We start from the raw sequence: 22,439 nt of genomic DNA, 5'->3' as shown, positions 1-22,439 counted from the left end.
ATGAAGATGGTTTGGTGGTAGTATTTTCTTGCTTTTATAAACTGTGTGCCTTCTTCTGGGTCCAGTGTCCCTAAGATATTTCTAGTAATTGAATGGCACTTTCAGAAGTTCAAATTGAGAAAAATTAACAGGTTCAGAGAATCAAAATTCATAAGATAAGTGTGTGTTGGAATTCTAGAAATTTTCTGGTTCTCACCTGGCCTTTTTCTTTTTTTCAATACATATGCACTTGTAACCAGGTTCTTACTGTTTAGTACATGTTTTCTGAAACCATGATGAAGGAGAATGAAATTAACATACAATATAGTTTCATAATGATTATGAAATAGCAATGACTTAACTGTTAACTATCAGAAACTTTTCAAGAATACAACATTTGAGGTATTTACATATCTCTGATCTCAACAAATTCAATCAAAACTGGATGGGACCTAAGTGCCTGAGGGACCAGAGGGCCACCATGGACTTCTTGGGTTCCCCACTTCCTATGCATTACCCAGAAACTACATTTGGACCCGATAAGAGGGAAATCTGACTGGCAGCCTGAGCTGTGCTGCTTGACTTTCTGCTGCCACATCAGGATCTCTCACTGTTGCAGGTGAGATTTCTACTAGTACACGCAGCCCTGCTCTTCTGCCTCAGGGAAATCTAGCCTGTGAGAAGCCTCTGAAGAAAACTGACACCTTAAGGGACACCCCCCCCAGGGGGTACCATTGACCTCTCCAAGCCTAGCAGTAATGCTCACACCCTTAAGTCCACAAAGTCCTTCTCTTCTGAGGTTTTTGTCATGCTTGAAGTTCCAGTCCAGTATGGCTCTGGTGTCTACTTGAGGGACCAGCAACCATTGTTTCTCTTTCTTGTGTCCAGGATCTCCCCAGGAGGCTGGCTGCTTTCCTTACACAAACAGGGCTCATTCTACTCCCCTCATAGACCATGATGGGATCTAGAACTTTGATCATGCACCCAAGTCTTCTTTACCCACTTTCTGGAGATAAAAGACCCATCACCAGCATATCAGCGCTTTCTGACTTCTGATATAAAAGACCAATTCAGATCCCTTTACTGACAATGGAACTTGACTGCCTATGAGATGGTCCCAAATTTTCAAGCACCAAAGACTCATTGACCTCTACTCCTTCAACTCTCCCAAGTTTGTACTATCCATGCAGCAGTGACAGGTTTTTCTTTTTCAATGAGACCTATACCCCTGGGAACTCAGGTGATGTCCCAGTGATATCCAGATACCCAGCCTCCTTCCTACTACAGCAGAGAGAAAAACACGTCTCCAGTGGTAACATGCTGACATGCAAACCCTTTCCTGTTTAGTTAACTGGCTAGCTAGTTAGCTATGTATCTCTTTCCTCAAAGTTCTAATGTCCTCTTATTCTTTGGGGAAGAGATAAAATTTATTTTTACCCATGGCCTTCATATCCACATATTTCCTCTCCCAGAATGTCCTCTTTTATTATTAAAAGTCGTCTATAGAAGAACAAAAGAATGCTGTACTATATCGACTAATGGTTCACACAACTCTCCAGTACTAACATTAGTGGAGACTTAGTTCAAACACACGGAAAAACCCTTTAGGAATTAAGCTTAGAAAGGAATAAATTTTATATTAAAAGAAACGAAACATACTTTAGAAAATTAATGTACTAATCCAGAAAAATACCTGGCAAAAAACATATTCCAGTTAACAGATCAGACATTCTGTTATCTCAGAGCACTAATGATATGAGAATTTGTGGTTAAATGAAAACTTTCATCTCCCAAAACAAACCAAAAGAAATAAAAGTATTTATGCTTGAAAAAAGAGCTAAAGTCAATACAGACACTGGAATATCAGACCAAATTCCATTCACTTAGTGACTCATGTGGTTTCTTTGGCCAATTCTCAGTGCTAAGATATATCAGGTTTTGGTCACAGTTAAGAGGCTGGTACTTTCAAGCCATGACATTGTCAGCAGATTTCTGTTCCAATAACATAGAATAATGTGCTTGACAAAAGCACCTGTGTCCCTGTAATTGGAACACAATTCACCTAAATTCTGAAAGCAGCTTAATTATTCTAGCAACCACACCTTAGCTTTGTTGTAGCTTTTCCCCTAGGATATCAGACCACACTGCCCCCTCTCAGAACTACTTCATTTATACTCTTATCTGGTGAACCAGTTATCCATGTTGCCCTTATATTATAAGAAAAGATATAAAAGGATAATGAGAGAATCTAGTACTTTCTTTGTTTTGGGATGGTGATAAATTGCTGATTTAATCTGTAATGTTGTATGTGAATGTGTATATGTGTGTATACCTTCTCCATACCTACTCACTCCCAAATGCTGCTTTATTGATCTAGGAGAGAATGCTGTTGTAGTTAATTCTTAATCAAAACTCCAGTGAAGATATCCTGTCACAATCAAATTAATGTGAAGCATTTTTACCTAGGGTAAGAACTGACAAAGAAAAACAGATTAGGATCTTGGTAGTGAAATTCTTGATGTGTTTTTTGAGCCAGATTTACTGAATATTTGTCTCATTCTTCCCCTCAACCATCACCACCCACACAGACAATTTATCATCATAAGCTCACTGCTGAAACAGACATAAAACATAGGTGTTAAATTCCCACAGTATTCAAGAGTGACCAATTGAATTGATTGAATTCTGACACTTTGAGGTCACTTTCTTTTAACACACACAAAAAATAAATTATTAGTATGGATATAATATTTTCATCTCTTTTAACTATGTTTTTTCTCCCATAAGAATTATGAAAGAGAAAAAAAGAATATGCAATCCTCTCTAATAATATCTTCAAAACATTTCACATGAATTCAGGCAAGAAAAAGTGTCCACAGTCATTATGACTTTTTTTGGAACCCAGTTTCCAAATATTCCTGTTTCCTTACCATTTGAATGAAACTATTTGATCTCACATCACAAAGATGCAAAAATTATTTGCTTTTCACATCACAAAGCTGTATGTAGATAGGTTTATTTTAAGTGGGATTTTAAAGTTTATTTTCTTTTTCCTAGAAAAGATACATCTGTTACTTCAGCAAGATAGAAACTTTAATAGATAAACTGATAATTTATGTGAGCCTTAGTGAACTTTGGCTTAACCTTATAAACACATCATTTAATTAGCAACTACCGTATCTCACCTAGCCAAAGCTGTCTTCAGGTGGGAGGGGACTTTGTAGAGAAACACATTGCTAGAATATGGAATTTGTATGCTTGTCATGCATGTTTTTAACTATTCAGATAACTTTTCAAAATACCTGTTTTATTGCTTTCACTGAAGTATTCATATTAGAGAACCTCCACAATGTAATGAATGTTAAGCTGTGTTTTGAAGTGTAATTAATTTACAGTGTTGTGTTAGGTTCAGGTATATAGCAACATGATTCAGATATATACATACATAGATATATCATATATATGTGTTATATATATGATATATATGTATATATAATCTTTTTTCAGATTCTTTTCCATTATAGGATTATTATAAGATATTGAATATAGTTCCTGTTCTATACAGTGGGACCTTACTATTTATTCTATATATAATAGTTTGTATCTGCTAATCTCAAACTCCTGATTTATCCCTTCCTGCCTTTCTTCTTTGGTAATCATAGGTTTGTTATCTATGTCTGTGAGTCTATTTCTGTTTTGTAAATAAGTTCATTTGTATCACTTTTTTATATTATACATGTGTCAGTCGTGTCCGACTCTCTGCGACCCCGTGAACTGTAGCCTACCAGGCTCCTCCGTCCATGGGATTCTTCAGGCAAGAATACTGCAGCGGGTTGCCATTTCCTTCTCCAGGGGATCTTCCCGATCCAGGGATCGAACGCGGGTCTCCCGCATTGCAGGCAGATGCTTTAACCTCTGAGCCACCAGGGAAGCCCATATTATACATGTAAAGAATATCATATGATACTTGTCTTTCTCTGTCTGACTTACTTCACTTAATATAATAATTTCTAGATCCAGGTCCATCCATATTACTGCAAATGGCATTATTTCTTTTTTTTTTTTTATGGCTGAGTAATTGAATATCAGACTATTGAATCAAGAGAGCGTACTCTAGTCTTCCACAACTGCCCCAAATCCTTGGAAATTATAGAAAATGAGCAAATGAATCTGTAATGACACTCTGAAAAAAAAAAGTGTGCCCTAATTGAGCCAGGAATTAGGAAGTGTTACAAAAAATTAGAAAAAAAAAAAAAAAACGGATCTGATTAAGGAGAAAACTATAACTTAAAATACATATTTAATGAGGCACTAAAAAAGGTATAGGTACTGAATGAACACAGGAATCAGATGGGGCTCTGACGTCCTGCTGTGGAGATTGCCAAGTAGATGGTCTCTCACTGCATTCAACTTCTGTGCGGGCCACTTCTGCCCTTAGGAACAAGCAGTGAATGTGAACACTTGGAATGGAGAAGCAGGGCCATGCCAGGTAACTGGAAACCTCAAGGATCCCCATGGTACTCCCCACCCAAGAGCACATCGGCTCTCATTGGTGGACATTTTTTACACCAAAACTAAGGGTGAATAGTGGATACAAATGATCTGGAATCATCAAATCTGAGGAAAATCCACTCCATAAAAATAATTAATCAAACTAGACAGCTAAGAACTGAGAAAATAGATGTATCAGAGTAAACAAATGGAGACTTTATCATTATAGTTAATGTCCTCAAAGAGATAAGAAAGCATACTGTATTTGTTAAATTAAAACAGATTTTATGAAGAAAAAATAGAGATGTGAAAAATGAAAATATATGATTGTTGAAACAAATTTAGTGGATTTTTCCCCCTGAATATGAGCATAGGCATAGGTAAAGAACAAATTAGTGAGCTGGAAATTTGAGTTTTGAAGTGTTTCCAAAACTTAGGATTATTGTATAGTGTGTATACTATACTGTAAAGTATAGGGGGAAGAATAGTATTTCTAACATTAGAAATAATAGGAATTCCTAAAGGAGGAAGGGTCAGAGGGAAAATGTGGAATGAAATATTAAAAAAAAATAGAAGAAAGGTTCCCGAAACTTAGAAGAAAGAAGAGACATAGTTCATATGAATGAAAATGTTTAGCAAGATGGATGGAAAAATATCCAGTCCTAGACCATAAGGGAGAAACTTCAGAACACAGTTGAAAGTGGAAATCTTAAATCTTTAATGAGTTTCATTGTGCTTTCCTTGGTAACACAAAGCATAAGTTTTAAAAAATGAAGCAGTTATCTTAGTGTTCTGAGAGAGGATTATTTGGAACTTAACATTCTCCTCCAGACAAATATGATTCAAGTATTGGAGAAAAATAAAAAGCTTTGCAGACACAAGGGTTCAGAAAGTTTACTACTCCTGAACACTCTCTGAAAGAATTACTGGAAGATGTACCCATAGAAGTTAATCCAAGAGAAATACGATAGATTCAAGAAAGAGTAGTGAGCAAGGAAAAAAGGAAAGCTTGTAGTTCAGACTGAAAAAAAATTGATTATTAAAATATTTAAATCAAAGTTTGTAGTTAAAGCCCAGATGACCTCAATATGACAGGTACAAAGGGAAACTGACGAGAAGAGAAAAAGCAATTAAAATACTGCCAACGTTCTTTACTTGCCTGGAGTAAGAATATAGGTCTTGGGTAACTCTTAATATTAGTAGAAAGCTTTAAGGGTAAATAGGTGTGTTAAAGAAATTATGTTAGCCATATATAGGCTACATAACTTCTAAAGCATTAGCTTAACAGAATAAAGAGAACTTAGTCCACAAATGCCAGGAGTGACAGAAAAATAAACAAAAAACAGAGTAAATAGAAAGCAGAAAACAGTTTGGCATGAACCAATCCAAGATCCCCTGGAGAGGAGAGTGGCTACCCACTCTAGTAGTCAAAGTGAGAATTCTATGGACAGGGGAGCCTGGTGGGCTACAGTCCATGAGATCACCAAGAGTCAGACACAACTGAGCAATTAACACTTTCGCTTTTTCAATCTAAATATATCAGTGCACAATAAACTTGAATGAGTTATGTTCATTTATTGTGAGATTTTCATAGTAAGTTTTTAAAAAATCAGCTATTTATTTGCTATTTATGAAAGACTTAAACTAGAATAATGTAAGAAGTTGAAAATCAATAAAGAAAAACTAATATACCAGATAAATGCAACAAAATAAGCAAGGAGGCATATTAATATCAGATATTCAAACCTTATAGAATTCAGATTTAAGCAATAAAGGACTAAAAAGGAGTATTTTATGCAATAATATATGAAGAGCACTTTGCACAGTGCATGACACATAACAAGCAATCAAAAAAAATCAAAAATTGGTTGCTGTTCCAACTGTGATTACTGTTGGTAATAGGATATGACCAAAGTGGTACTCAAAGAAAAATTATACTCACAGAAACTAATAAGATATAAAAGAAACACAAACAAAATTAAATAGTCCAATAAAACCTAAATGAGATTATCTGAACTAATGGGAGGTCATTTTAAGAAAGACAATATTAGTTAAAATGATAATTGCATATATTTTGAAACCATGGAACTGCTAAAATGGATCAAAGTAAACTTGTTTCAAGCTGTTAAAAGACTTCTTATTTGTTCAGGTTTGCTTTTGATGTGGGTTCTAACATTGCTTTCTATTTAAGCAAATTATTTTTCTATTTTAAAACATAAACAGTAAATTTTCAAATAATAAAAAATAAGTTCATATGATTAGGTGTGCCAAAATTGTTCTGAAATTCCTTGTTTAATTTGTAGCACATTTTTATCTTCACTTTTGGCAATGCCATTCTTCAATAACCTCTTCCCGCTCCAAACTAGCTTTCCATGTGAGCATCCAGAATACAGCAACTGTCTTCCTCTTCAAGAAAGGACTCTCTTTACTGAAGTCACAGAAAAAAGAGAATGAAATCAGAATCTTAATTCCTTACAGCTTGGGACAACATTAGACCATGATAGGATTTTTCTGTAGCGGTGTTAGAAGAGGCTGCTGGCACTGAAGTGTTCAAATGCCCACTTCTTCAGCATGTCTTTGTTCTCCATAGTCTTTCTTCAGTAGTTCACCTGCTCCACACTGACCACAAGGCACTCCTGAATATTTAGGAGTTTATATGAAGGAAAAGCAGAACTCTGATACCTCAAGAAATGTAGCTCAGGGTTATCTATTAATAGAACACATCTAAGGAGCATTAGAAAATTGAGAATTTAATTCCTCAGCCCCATAAATTATGATAAATGGTATAATTATTTAGTGATGTATTTTGAAGTATGACAACAAAATAATGACTAGTTTGGCATATATAATAAAATATTATATAACCCATTTTTAAAGAGTTAATAATAATCTGGGGAAAGTATATATTATTAATGTAAATGAAAAAAGGCAAAATTCAAAACCATCTGTATAATATTTTCATGACCATGTTGAAATACACATATAAAATGTTAGAAATATAGTCAAATATTAATTGTTCTTGTCTTCCAGTTTTCCAATAATGAGAATATAGCTATCAGAAAATAGATGAAATACCCAGAATTCCAAAACACTAGAAAGACATAGAAGGGATGCCGGAGGGCAAACAGAGAGAGTAGTGTCTCAGCTGCTGAACTGACTATTCCCTGTTCCTTCCAACCTCCAGTCCAAAGACTCCCATTCTGCTACCACCCACACCCTATTAAGAGAATTGCTTTATAAATTTGTTCTGAAGAAATTCTTTCAAGAAATACATTTTAAAACATCTCATCAAAGATTACAGAAAAAAATTGAGCACAGAAAATGTTTTCCTCAGGTCAGCCATAACTTACTCTCTGATGAGGAATTTACTATAAAAAGACCAAAATACAAAGTATTAGTTATATTTTTTAATGTCATTGCTTAGAAAAGTGGGTCATACCTGCAACTGTCTTTTAAATTTCAAAATGTCTTTCAAAATGTCTTTCTTAAATTTCAGTGCTATTCACTGGAATAAAACCAAGAAAAAGGCAATATAAACTTAATAAAACAAATTTATATTGGCTTCCCCTTCTGGGGAGATAATCCCAAAGAATGTTACATATATCCTTGAAAACCTAAACTGCATATAGGCCAAGAAGAACAATCTCCATTATAGCCCCTTCCATGTCGGCTGATGCTTTTATTAAAAATTGGTCTTAAAACTATTTAAAACTCTTCAGAACAGTTTGAGCATCTTCTTGCTATTTTCTACAAATTCTTCCCTCTATCCTACCCAGAAGAATTATGTTACCTCTGGCTTAGGATCCTTTTCACAAGGTGCTTATAATGCTCCAGAGGGATTTTATTTAAGCTTATAATTCAGGATAAGTGAATCAAGGACAGATTGACAGTCTGAGTTAACATTGTATTAAGTGGGTCTCCTTTTTTTTTTTTTTTTTAACAGGCACATTCGTTATTATTAAAGCAAAACCACTTGACCATTTAGATCACATAAGTAATAAATTTAAATTCCCAGATAGGTTTGTAGCCCAAATCTTGGACTGTACAAAAGACCCACTGATAGAAAGTACAGTTTTCTTTCAGCTAAGTATGGCCTTGCTTAAATTGATTGATTAAGCAATTACATTTTGCATGTTGTACTGCAACTTTGTGCAAGATTGCTGCTCTGCTAATTCTAATATGAAAAAATACTCATTGTAATTTAAAAGTTCACTTGAATTGCCACTTTGACTTACTTTAAAACAAAAATAGCACTATATTTTACGAGGTGGTGGGGGTGGGGAGAAAAGGAAACAAACATTATTTGAAACTGTAATATGCCAGGCGATATATCTTTTTCTCTAAACATCCTCAGTCTAGGTCATATTTCTGTTTTATTGGTGAGGAAGCTGAGTGTTTTCTACCATTCTGAAGCCAATACTCTTTATTAATGTTATTCCAACAAGAGTGTAAATAAAAATAATGCATGTAATAAAAACCTAAGACAAAATTGAATTTGAGTGAAATATAGCAGAACCAATTGAAGAAAGGAATTTTTAAATGCAGTTCATACAGGAAAGCCTTCAAAGAGAACTCATCCTTTACCTTCACCTAAGCTGTCATGCTGGAGGAAAAACCTATAAATGCAATGAAGGTGGAGAAGCCTTTAGTCAAAGTATACACCTTGCTAGACCTCACAGGACTTATGCTAGAGATAAGCCTCATGAATATAAATGAATGTGGAAGAATCTTTACATATGGCACATTCCTTATTAAATATCAAAGAATTCATCCCAAATAGAGACCTTATGGATGTAATGAACTTATTCAGTCTCAGAGAATTTCTAGTAGATAAAAAAATGTTATGAATCTGGTAAATGTAGGCTCTTATAGCCAGGCTCTATTCTATATCTTAGTTCAAGCCTAAAGTCATCAACTTTAGGTGGTTTAATATATTCTGGAAAATATAATAAAACAGATCTTCATAGATCATGTGAAATGTTCCACTACCTTTTAGAGGCTTTTGTACCAATATTTGTAGTAGGGGGGAAAAGGTATTTAAAATATAAGACCTCTGTTTCCTATGTTCATATTCTTAGTATTTTCATCAATCTATGATGAAATAATTTAACTTTTCATTCTGAATTCTAACACATATAAATTGAATGTTTTTCTTCCTTTTTCTGAAAGTGATTTTCCTTTTGCAAAAGAAAGGAAATGTGTAAAGTAAAAATTAAAAGTCTTCCAATGTGAATCCCTACTGTTAAAATGTAGACATGTTTTCTGGTATATATCCATTCAGAAATTTTTCTATGACCATACAAAAATACTCTCTAGGGTCAAATTTTCCTTACTAAACTTGATTTTTAAAAATTTAACAATATATTATGAATGTCTCTTTTAGTCAGTGAATATATATCATTATTTCAGAATGTCACTGTACCAATTTATCTATCTGGACCTCTGTTGATAGTCAAAGAATATTGTGATAGATTTTTTGTATACTTAAAGTATTTCTGAAGGAGAAATTCCTAAAAGAAGAAAAAAGACAATTAGAAAATCAGATATATACATATACATATATATGTATATATGTAATTTTCATTTTGATAAGTACTGCCAGATTGCCCTTTGAAGAGTATTCATCATTTTTTTTTAGCTTATGAAAACACTATTTTTAATTTCAGCTTTATTGAGATACAGTTGACATATAAAGTTGTAAGATATCTGAAGTGTACATCATGTTGATTTGATATATATAAACATAAAATCTAATTAATTAGCATATCTATCATTTCACTTCTGGGTTTTTTTTGGTGAGAATTTTTAAGTTTTACTCCATATCATTTTTTATTTTAATTTTTATTGGGGTATTGCTGATTTACAATATTGTGTTAGTTACAGGTGTACAACAAAATGAATCAGTTATACTTTTGTATCATTCTTAAAACTATTAAAGTGTGAGCTGATTAAAATATAATTATATTCTCAAGGCATTCCAAAGCAGCTAATAGGGAGGATCACAAGCTTTCCAGGTAAAAAAAAACTTCTTTAAATTAGTTTTGCTTACAAAAAGAATTCTCTTTTTGATACAAAAAGTAGAAGGACATACACTAAAATATAAATTAAATATTATTTTGCCCTTCTACCTCTAAGGAACAAAGTTGCCTTAAGGCATTTTATTGATTATTAAATTTTTTTGCGTATTGCAACTTTGCCCCATTCTATTATAAATAATAGATACCCATGTATTTATAATAAATAATGTAAGGAATGTTTTTTTAGAATTAGCCATCAAGGAATAAATATAAATTGCTTTATTGTAGAGAGTTCTTCCCTCTAGGCAGTCATTCCTTCAAATGCAGTTCACAAAGAACCACATTTCCTTGGGGAAAACAATTCAAACTGTAGAGAAGTAACACTCCTTTTCAGGAAAATTGCAGTACCATCCAAGATATTGCTAAAACTATAGAGCTCTGTAAATACCACTGCTGGACTCAAAGATTTGGTTATGTTCATGAACAAGATATGTAAATGAAAAATGCAATATGTTAAATGACACTGTTTAGCAAACAAGATATGTCTTATAACTTATACTGTTTTTATATTATAGTATAGTTTGGATTTTATATATTTCTTAATGAGAAAATTAAAGCAGATTGGGAGGAGTTTCACGTATAAGTGTATTGGAGGTTGCAATTTTAGATGTCTAAGGAGGACTTCACTGAGTCAGTGACATCATCATAAATATCTAAAGGAGATTAGGGAGTCAGCCATGCTGGCTGGGCAAGAATATTCTTTGCAGAAAGAACATCAGTACAAAATCTCTGAAATACTAACATCTCTTGATTCAAATGGCATTTTCATGCCCATCAACATATACTGACTATCAAATTTATAATAGTTCATAAAAAGTTATATTGTAACAGATAACAAAAAAGATTCGGTTATGTCATAATTTTACTTCATGTAATTATTATATTGAGAGAATCAGAGACCATGATATTTTTGTAATTGGAATAGACTACAACTTTGCAACCTGACAGAGAGGGATTCTGAATTCCGGGCAGGTGTCTATCAGGTCCCTCAGTAGTTGATTCAGCTCTGGGACCCCCTCAAGGATACTTTGCCTCCAACTAAGCTCGAGCCAGTGTTTGTACAAATTCATGAAAGAATGAGCTTGTGCCATAAGAAGCTCCTACTGAATTTTTATTTAATGAAAGATAATTTATTTAAAGCAGTGAGACTTTTACAAAGTGATTTTTCAGATTTCTCTCCACTTTTCTCTTCAAAGCTGACTAAATTTTCTATTTCCTTTTATTGTAATATATATTTGTATATATCTTTGTATTTATTTTATTGTGTATATATATATTTGTAATATATTTATTTTAATTATTTATTTTAAAGAAAATAACCTCACTTTTGTTATCTTCAAATATATTGGGAGAAATGAAAATTAGAATAAAATTGAATATGTTTTAAAAAAGATTAAAAAGAGATAATACAGCCTAAATCATGTCTCATATAACCCTCTCTGTGGTAGAAGTCATGAAAACAATTCATTTAGATTAAAAGAGTTACTTAGTTACAACTAATAATTAGGAGAAAAAGACTGCTAATCTCATTTCTCACTTGAATAAAACGTTCTTTTAGTCTGTGACAATTCCATCTTTTCCAATTTAATCTTTCATTTTGAAAATACTCTAAAGCAGATGGATGCCTAAAAGGAGTCATCATATGCATCATTTATAACCTTAACTTGCTTTGTGGATCAGTAGACTGAGTGGCTTAATTGGGATAAATGGAGCAGGTAAAAGACCAATGAACCAGTGTGAAATATTCTTGTGTGAGTGGAGAGAGGTTCCTGGTATTTACAGTAGTCTAGTACTATTAGGAGCTGCTTTTCCTTAAATGATTGATATAATCTGTTAAAATACAAAAAAAAAAAGAAAAAATTAACATTTTCTAAACATTTTGATCTCAAACAGTTCAACATAATTGTCTTGGCACAGTACCCTTCTTAGAACTGCAACTACTAAAATAACAGTGAACTAAGAAACAGAATATCTATCTCAATTTCAGAGCCAAACACGCAGTTGGCCTTAGGTAAGCCACTTATGTCTGTGTGTCCCAGTTTCCTCTGTAGGCAAGTTAGTTGTGTGAAAAGCAATGGCCAAATTAGACACAAGCAGAGATAAATACTAAGGAGATACAAGAGTTTTTAAATAGTAAATATTTTTATTCTTTTCTGCATATTTAAATCTCATCCCCTTTCTGGAAACTTGCTAGACTTTTGTCAGGTTGTTTGACTTTTCATGCTATAACTATTTTTAATGTGCAAAATACCATACAAGTATTTATAATATTATGGTACTATCTTTTATGATTTCCTGTTTCCTTAGTTCAAATTTGAGCCTCAATCTCAACTGTTTAAGTGCTTTGAGGATAAAGGCTATTATGTAGCAGATACACTATACATGTCATGCATGCTAAAGTCACTTCAGTTGTGTCTGACTCTTTGCCACCTTTGGACTGTATCCGCCAGGCTTCTCTGTCCCTGGGATTCTCCAGGCAAGAATACTGGAGTGGGTTGCCATGGCCTCCTTCAGGGGATCTTCCAAGCCAGGGATTGAACCCGCGACTCCTAGAGCTCCTGCGTTGCAGGCAGATTCCCTACCACGGAGCCACGGGGGAAGTCACACTATACATAGTATTGATCAAATTTTTCTCCACAGAAAAACTGTAATAGTGAAAAGAATGTGTTTAAAACTTTGTTTAGGAGCTTCCCTGGTGGCTCAGTAGTAAAGAATCAGCCTGCAATGCCAGAGACCTGGGCTTGATCCCTGGGTCAGGAAGATCCCCTGGAGAAGGAAATGGCAACCTACTCCAGTATTCTTACCTGGAAAATCCCATGGACAGAGAAGCCTGGCAGGCTACAGTCCATGGGGTTGCAAAGAGTCTGACATGACTGACCAACTAACACTTTCCCTTTCATTTTCATTGTCTAAAACCTGTAGTGCTGCATCTTTGTTGTTGTTCAGTTGCTAAGTCATGTCCAACTCTTTGTGACAGCATGGACTGCAGCACACCAGGCTCCTCTGTCCTCCACAATCTCCCAAAATGTGCTCACATTCACGGCCGCTGAGATGGTGATGCTGTCTAACCATATCATCCTCCACTGCCCCCTTCTCCTTTGCCTTCAGTCTTTCCCAGCATCAGGGTCTTGTGAGTCTGCTCTTCACATCAGGTGGCCAAAGTATTAGAGCTTCAGCTTCAGCACCAGACCTTCCGATGAATATTCAGGGTTGATTTTCCTCAGGATTGACTGGTTTGATCTCCTTGCTGTCCAAGGAACTCTCAAGAGTGTTCTCCAGCACCATGGTTCAGAATCATCAATTCTTCAGTGCTAAGAGATCCAACCAGTCCATTCTAAAGGAGATCAGTCCTGGGTGTTCTTTGGATGGAATGATGCTAAAGCTGAAACTCCAGTACTTTGGCCACCTCATGCAAAGAATTGACTCATTGGAAAAGACTCTGATGCTAGGAGGGACTGGGGGCAGGAGGAGAAGGGGATGACAGAGGATGAGATGGCTGGATGGCATCACCGACTCGATGGACGTGAGTTTGAGTGAACTCCGGGAGTTGGTGATGGACAGGGAGGCCTGGTGTGCTGCAATTCATGGGGTCTCAAAGAGTCGGACATGACTGAGTGACTGAACTGAACTGAACTGAAGCCTTCTTTCTGGTCCAACTGAATGCAGAGTTCCAGAGAGTAACAAGGAGAGATAAGACCTTCTTAAATGAACAATGTAAAGAGATAGAGGACAGTAAAATAAAGGGAAAGACTAGAGATCTCTTCAAGGAAATTGGAGATACCACATCTTTATTTCAGAATTATTTATTACTAAGTAAATATTCCTCATTAAAAATAAAATGTTATACTCTATAAAGCTTTGACTTAATATTCTAACTGTTAGTGTTTGTCATTTTTTTAAAGGTGGGATATCATGGGAGCTGTCATTGGTACAGAATGTGGAACAATAGAATCAGGTTTATCAATGGTCTTCCTCAAAGATGGAGAGAGGAAAATATGTACCCCTTACTTGGACACTACTGGTTACGGGAACCTGAGGTTTTACTTTGTTATGGGTAGGTACCTTTTGAACAAATTTTATTGTTCAAAATAGGGCAAATTCTAGATCGTCATCTATTCCTGAGGAAGTAAGGCTGTTTGTTTTCTACATTATAAAATAAAAATTCATGAACTGTGACTACTACTGGTTGGGCAAAATTGGTGCTCACATCTGCCTCACACCAGCCCTGCTAGAACCATCCTGAACAGAAGCTAGTCTTGTTCTTACATGACTATACCTAAAGACAAAATGCCTTAAAACCTTCTTTCCACATCTACTGCAGTGGTCATAGCTGAAAAGACAATGAGAGAGAAGCTAAGAACAAAGTAACTCCTTTGTCCAAAGCCGCTAGCCTCTCCAAAATATAGTCAACCAAGTGAATCATTTGTTTTAAATGGATATCTCATCATTGCATAGCTGTTTTGTTGTGGGAAGCTAAGAAAGAAACAATTAATAATACTTTTTAATACTTTAATAATATTCTCTACTTTATAATATGGTGGTAAGCACAGAAAAAAAAGTACATTTAAAGTGTTATTTTTCTTCAGATGATTGCAGAGCAAATAAATAGTTAAAAATTTAGAAAAATACCGAAGGAGGAATTAGGGGTTGAACTGTGTGTCCTCTCAAATTTATCATTTTTGTCAGCAAGAGCCACAGCGACATGCTCTTTACTGGATGTCATTCCAAAAATGTGAGTAGGTGTCACATGCCTTCTTTGTTAAATGACTGGAAAAGCACAGGCCACACCTGGAAGTGAAGCAGGAAATAAACATTGTCTACCTTTGACCTTACTAGCAAAGATGTCAATTCATCAGGACAAACAAGCCTCCCAAGTCTAGGCTTCTGCACTGGCCATTATTTCTCTCACATTCCTCACTTCCTACAGCTTAGAGTGGCAAAGCAAACTTCCAGTTGTATCATGTTGTCAAATACATTGCCTGTGTGATGCTACCTCACCTTCAATAATGATACATTTGATTACAAGGATGTTGTGGATATAAACCATAATAATGTAATCTTCCTGCCATAAAGATATCCTCACCTTGACTCTGAAATGAGTTATATAAAGACCCAGACTTCAGTTTCTTAATCTTTTTAAAATTTTAAAGAGAATAAATTTTAATTTTTTCTTTTTTAGAAAGAAATTTTAAGAATTTAATAAATTAATTTCCTTTAAATAGAATTCAAACAGGCTTTCAGTTTATTAAGACTGATTCCTGGGAAACCTTAAGAACCACTCCCCATCCAGCAAATTATAATAAACATTTAATATGCCAGTCTAATTTAAATATTTTTGCTTTTTCATATTTTCATTTTTTACATAATATTTTTGAATTCTTCATTTTTCATAGTAAATTATGGTAAATCAACCCATTGCACTGCCTTTGGTATAAGAGATTGTCATCTTGATCTTATAACAGATCAAGTTATCTTTAATTATTTCTAGGACAAAGCAGATTATTAATGAATCGATTAAAATTACATTGACTCTGAGGAAAACATTCACTTGAATGGGCCCAAAGTACATTATCCCAAATAAAAGCTCTCCATTCAATTAAAAAATTTAATGAATTCCTATTGAATGTAGAACACTGAGCTGGCATACATGGAGACTACAGCTAGAGAAAATAATGCCACCTAAATCACAGAGCTGCTGATCAGTGAGTTCCAAAGACCTAAAATGGTGTCTAATAAATAATTAAGACTCAATGTATTTTTATTTTTTTGTATATAAAAATTACTTTGAGTTCTTGCCCACAAGTAATATCTAACTATGAAAGAGATTGCAGTTGGGCTGTAAAGGAATAAAAATGTTACAGAAGTGCAAAGGAAGATCTGGATATTGCCATGGAGATGGGATTAGGGTAAAGCTTTGTGAAATAGATGGTATTTGAACTGGGCCTTGAAGGTTTAAGCTAAGCCAGCATTTTGACCAAAAGCACAAATATAAAGGTACATGACGTGTTTAGAGATGGGTGATTTTCCCAGTATAGTTGAAAGGAAAGACATAAACTGGAACTAGAATCCTGAACTGAAGCCAGAGAAGCAACTGACTTCAATATCATACTGAAGAATTTAGATTCTCTTACTCTAGGCAACATGGAGCTGTCAGATAATTTCTGTCAGTTCTATAAAATATTCTCATCTTTGTTTTAGAAATGTAATTCTGGCATAGTGTGAAGGAAAGACTGAAACAATCAGAAATTAGAAGATAGAATACCAAGTAGGATAGGGTTGCCAGATTTATTGCGGGGTCACTACGAACAAAGCTAGTGGAGGTGATGGAATTCAGTTGAGCTATTTCAAATCCTGAAAGATGATGCTGTGAAGCACTGCACTCAGTGTGCCAGCAAATCTGGAAAACTCAGCAGTGGCCATAGGATAGGAAAAGGTCAGTTTTCATTCCAATCCCAAAAAAAGGCAATGCCAAAGAATGCTCAAACTACTGCACAATTGCACTCATCTCACACGCTAGTAAAGTGATGCTTAAAATTCTCCAAGCCAGGCTTCAGCAATACGTGAACCATGAACTTCCAAATGTTCAAGTGGGTTTTAGAAAAGGCAGGGGAACCAGAGATCAAACTGCCAACATCCACTGGATCATGGAAAAAGCAAGAGAGTTCCAGAAAAACATCTATTTCTGCCTTATTGACTATGCCAAAGCCTTTGACTGTGTGGATCGCAATAAACTGTAGAAAATTCTGAAAGAGATGGGAATACCAGACCACCTGACCTGCCTCTTGAGAAACCTGTATGCAGGTCAGGAAGCAACAGTTAGAACTGGACATGGAACAACAGACTGGGTCCAAATAGAGAAAGGAGTACGTCAAGGCTGTATACTGTCACCCTGCTTATTTAACTTCTATGCAGAGTACATCATGAGAAATGCTGGGCTGGAAGAAACACAAGCTGGAATCAAGATTGCTGGGAGAAATATCAATAACCTCAGATATGCAAATGACACCACCCTTATGGCAGAAAGTGAAGAAAACTAAAGAGCCTCTTGATGAAAGTGAAAGAGGAGAGTGAAAAAGTTGGCTTAAAGCTCAACATTCAGAAAACTAAGATCATGGCCATCTGTTCCCATCACTTCATGGGAAATAGATGGGGAAACAGTGTCAGACTTTATTTTTGGGGGCGCCAAAATCACTGCAGATGGTGATTGCAGCCATGAAATTAAAAGACGCCTACTCCTTTGAAGGAAAGTTATGACCAACCTAAATAGCATATTCAAAAGCAGAGACATTACTTTGTCCAAAAAAGTCCATCTAGTCAAAGCTATGGTTTTTCCAGTGGTCATGTACAAGTGTGAGAGTTGGACTATAAAGAAAGCTGAGCACCAAAGAATGGATGCTTTTTAAGTGTGGTGTTGGAGAAGACTCTTGAGAGTCCCTTGGACTGCAAGGAGATCCAACCAGTCCATCCTAAAGATCAGTCCTGGGTATTCATTGGAAGGACTGATGCTAAAGCTGAAACTCCAGTACTTTGGCCACCTGATGCGAAGAACTGACTCATTGGAAAAGACCCTGATGCTGGGAAAGATTGAGGGCAGGAGGAGAAGGGGATGACAGAGGATAACATGGTTGGATGGCATCACCAACACAATGGACATGGGTTTGGGTGGAGGGTGTTGGTGATGGACAGGGAGGCCTGGCGTGCTGAGGTTCATGGGGTCACAAAGAATCGGACATGACTGAGTGACTGAACTGAAACTGAGACTGAGAGACTTATTTAAATTTGAATTTCAGATAAACAACAAGTAACTTTTTGTATAGGGGTTGGTCCTGCAAAGTATTTTAGTTGGCAGCCCTAAATTATGGAGGCTATTGCACTGATCCAAGCAACAAAGAAATTACAGTGATGGTGGCAATAATGTGAAGGAGGGACAGAGATAGAATAACTGGAGAAGAGCCAACTGAAGTTCATGCTCAGCTGACTGGGGATGGTGAGAGCAGTCTTGGAGCGAACTCAGATTTCTCTATAAGATGATTGGAAGAATGATGCCATTTCCCAAAATTGTTATTTTCAAAAATAATAATAATTATGATAAAGAGAAAATGTGTAGTAGAGGGTTTTATATTATTAGATATGTTGAGGTTGGGGGATCTGGAAGGCGATATAAGCACAGAAATTCTAGTCAGGGTCTAAATCAGATTTGAAAGTTGTCAGGATGCAGGTGATAACTTGAGCCACTAAAGTCACTGTGCTCTCCCAAGCAGGAGACAGAGTAGGACATGAAAACTCTGTAGGGAGAACCCTCATCTAGGTGTAGGTAGAAGGACAAGGAGAGACAAAGTACACTGAGAAAAAGCATAAGGAAATGCAGGAGGAAGTCATGATTCTGTGCTACAGGAGGAAGGGGAGGGAGTGGTTCAGGGGTGGGATGACTAGGAGGTGATCAGCAGTGGAGGAATGCCACAGAGACAAAAGGCAACCAGGACAGGCGGAGAGCCCATCTGTGATTCCTCATGGTAATGTACCTGGGAAGCCAAAGTATATAGAGTTAAGAGAAATAGAGATGGCTCACTGACAGAGAACTGCTCTTTCAAGAAGTTAATCAGTAAACACATGGAATGGGGTCTGATCTTGAGGAGAAGGTAGAATCCAGCAAAGGTGTGTTTAGGTTAGGATAGGCTGGGATAGGCTAGGACAGGATGACAGCAGGATAGGTAGAATAAGACTGGATACTGCAGGAAATGACTTAAAGACTTGGGTGAAAGTGAAAGTGTTAGTCACTCAGTCGTGTCTGGCTCTTTGCAACCCCATGGACTGTAGCTCACCAGGCTCCTCTGCCCATGGGATTTTCCCAACAAGAATGCTGCAATGTGTTGCCATTCCCTTTCCCAGGGGATCTTCCCCCAGGTCATCCGCATTGCAGGTGGATCGTTTACCATCTGAACCACTAGAAAAGAATATGGGAAACGATTTAAGTTATGATAGATAGTTTATAAGTAACCCCTCACTAAGTACTGTGCCTTAGGAAAATCAGTAGCCAATTGTTAATCTAGAACAGATCACATTCCCTTCTTCTCAGACACTGCCTACGTGTCCTTCCTGATTTCATCCTTTGGCTCATATCAATCTGCTATGACTATTATTTCTGGAAAATTTGCTGAACTTTTTAAGTTTGGTTCACGGTCTGTTTCCTTTATTCACACATTCACGGTCTGTTTCCTTTATTCACACATTCTCAAATTCATTGAGGACTAGTATCCAGCACTGTTCTTAGAGCCAGAATGCAGTGATCATGACAAAAGTAATCTAATATACATCATTCGTTTGGGGTTTTTAAATTTTCTTTATTATTTCTTCAATAAATATATACTAAGCATCTCCTGTATATCCCACTCTCTTCTTCTACACTTGTATTTCTTTTCTCTGAATTTTGGCTGCAGTTATGGCAACACAACACATTTGATTGCTAATTATCATTCTTTCACGTATGTTATTAGTTACTTGCCAAATTACAGACTTTTTGAGGTCAGGGCTCAATTGAACCTTTAGGTCCAATATCCTGCACACAGTAAATAACAAAACCACTTTCTTAATGTAAAAAAAATGTCTTAAAAAGCTGTTAATACCTAAAACAGGATTTAAAATATTTTAAAACTTAACTGTCCATCTAGTTTCTATTGAAATCTTCTGTACTTTAATTGCTGTACAAAACGCCTCTTGAGTCATACCTTTCCACAATACATCAAAGTGAATGAAGCTGAAGAAGAATCTGTATCTTTCTGAAGGAGCTGCTGTCACTGAAACTTCACAGAACTGATAAATTGCCCCCAGAGGGATCTTTCAGATAAAGTCTGTCATCGTTTTAAAGTCTTGGCTCCTTTTGGACTTTCTTCTTCTGTCATTCTGGGCTGGATGAAACTCCCACGTGGGTTTCTATTCTCTCTGAAAGGCAGATGCAGTTCACGAACTGTTCTTGAGAGAGCAGAGAGGGTTTACAGGGAACAAATTAATGAAATTAGAGAGAACTGATGGTTCAGTTCCTGTGTCTCTAGATGTGGTGCTTTAAACCCATAATGCCTGTGACCTTTCACCTTTTTTGTTCTTTTTGGTAAGTCTTTTATATTGGCTCAATAACCAGTTTTTAAAAAGATAATTTAGTTTTCATGTAGCTCTTTCCCCCTACCTCCCAAGACTACCCTGTAGAATGGCTTGGTTAACTGTGTTTACTATAACCTTGAACTGTGCAGTGATATGCAAAAATGTAATATCAGATGTCAGAATCATGATCTTCTCTTTACAGGTTGTTGCCCTTGAACAATAAACATCTTTTAGAATGAGGTCTACATTATCACTATATCTGGCTTCCCTATTCTCAGTTCAGATTACTTAGCTCAGTAAATATTTGTTGTATGGGAAGTTACATATGTCTAACAGATGTAACATGCCAAATTTAACAAATACCAATACCCAAGTTTCTTGTGTTATCATGTGCTTTCTTATACTGGTCCTTGGGATTTTCCAGGCAAGAATACTGGAATGGGTTGTCATTTCCTTCTCCAGGGGATCTTCCCAGGGCTTGAACCCAGGGCTCCCACATTGCAGGCAGATTTTTTGCCGTCTGAGCCACCAGGGAAGCCCCACACTTGCTTACACTTACGTTACATATGTCTGACAGATGTAATGTGCCAGTTTTAACAAATACCAGCACCCAAGGTACTTCTGTTATCGTGTTCTTTCTTATACTGGTCAGGTTCTAACTTTCTTATTTAACATCACATTTCAGTAATTTCTACCCAAGATCAGATCCCAGTTATCCAGGTTGAGTTTAAATCAGACATTTGCCATAAATGACACTTTATTTATTTATACAGATGGTGAGTCTCATCCATTATTTATTGACTTTACTAGATTAACTCTTAAAGGGTAATCTTATTCTGGAGTTTTTGAGTTTGCTTTTTGTGTCACTGTAGACTATTAGGGCAGAGAAGGCAATGGCAACCCACTCCAGTACTCTTGCCTGGAAACTCCCAGGACAGAGGAGCCTGGTGGACTGCAGTCAATGGGGTCGTGAAGAGTCAGACATGACTGAGTGACTTCACTTTCAATTTTCACTTTCATGCATTGGAGAAGGAAATGACAACCTACTCCAGTGTTCTTGCCTGGAGAATCCCAGGGATGGGGGAGCCCGGTGGGGTGCCGTCTATGGGTCGCACAGAGTTGGACACGACTGAAGCAACTTAGCAGCAGCAGCAGCAGAGTATTAGGGACAAAAATTTCCTGTAGATAAAAATTAAGATTAATAGTGTTTGATTTAAGAACTGGAAGAGATTTTTCTCGAAAGGTAATAATAATAAAATTAGAAATTAATATTATAAATTTTGGACCTTAGGGCTAGAACGTTTGCCAGGAAATCTGTGTCGCCACTCCTGCTATTATGTTTGGTGTTGTTATGAAGGATAATGGTGGGTGGGGAGAAGTTTCTAGCTAGACAAGTAATCCTTTAAAATCCAGGTTAGGTGGTGATGGTTTAGTCGCTAAGTCTGACTCTTGCGGCCCCATGGACTGTAGCCTGCCAGGCTCCCCTGTCCATGGGATTCTCCAGGCAAGAATCCAGGGAAAGTAGGTGGTTTCTGAGTTCTTGATCCTCCATGGACTAAAAACTGCACGCCTTATAGTAAAAGGCAAGTTTCTTGCTTAATGGTTTTGCAAGAGCCCTCAGTCACTGTGTAAAACAGCCAGAAAAAGATACATTTCTAGAAACTAACTAGCATGAGCATCTCTTTGGACAAAATGGAACAAAAAAGAAAGGCTAAGAAGGGAGCAGAAAAAAGAATTCTGTATCTGTAAGAAGAAAAACATTACAAATTCAAATTAAGTATGAAAAGATCTCTACTG

The 22,439-nt window shown here is 36.1% G+C and overlaps 1 protein-coding gene across 6 annotated transcripts in view; it reads left to right on the top strand.

The window, feature by feature from the left end:
* Positions 1-22,439, top strand: part of RELN (reelin) — a 558,501-nt gene that overhangs the window by 332,296 nt on the left and 203,766 nt on the right. For all 6 annotated transcript variants that reach the window (NM_001206458.2, XM_005205336.5, XM_059885396.1 and 3 more), the window contains one exon: positions 14,450-14,601. In NM_001206458.2, the coding sequence (NP_001193387.1) occupies positions 14,450-14,601 (152 nt within the window). The remainder of the gene's footprint in view (positions 1-14,449; positions 14,602-22,439) is intronic.

The sequence above is a fragment of the Bos taurus genome, chromosome 4 (genome assembly GCF_002263795.3).
Source record: "Bos taurus isolate L1 Dominette 01449 registration number 42190680 breed Hereford chromosome 4, ARS-UCD2.0, whole genome shotgun sequence".
NCBI classification, from domain to species: domain Eukaryota; kingdom Metazoa; phylum Chordata; class Mammalia; order Artiodactyla; family Bovidae; genus Bos; species Bos taurus.
The sequence above is the reverse complement of the archived record's forward strand: the minus strand, read 5'-3'. Positions and strand labels throughout refer to the sequence as shown.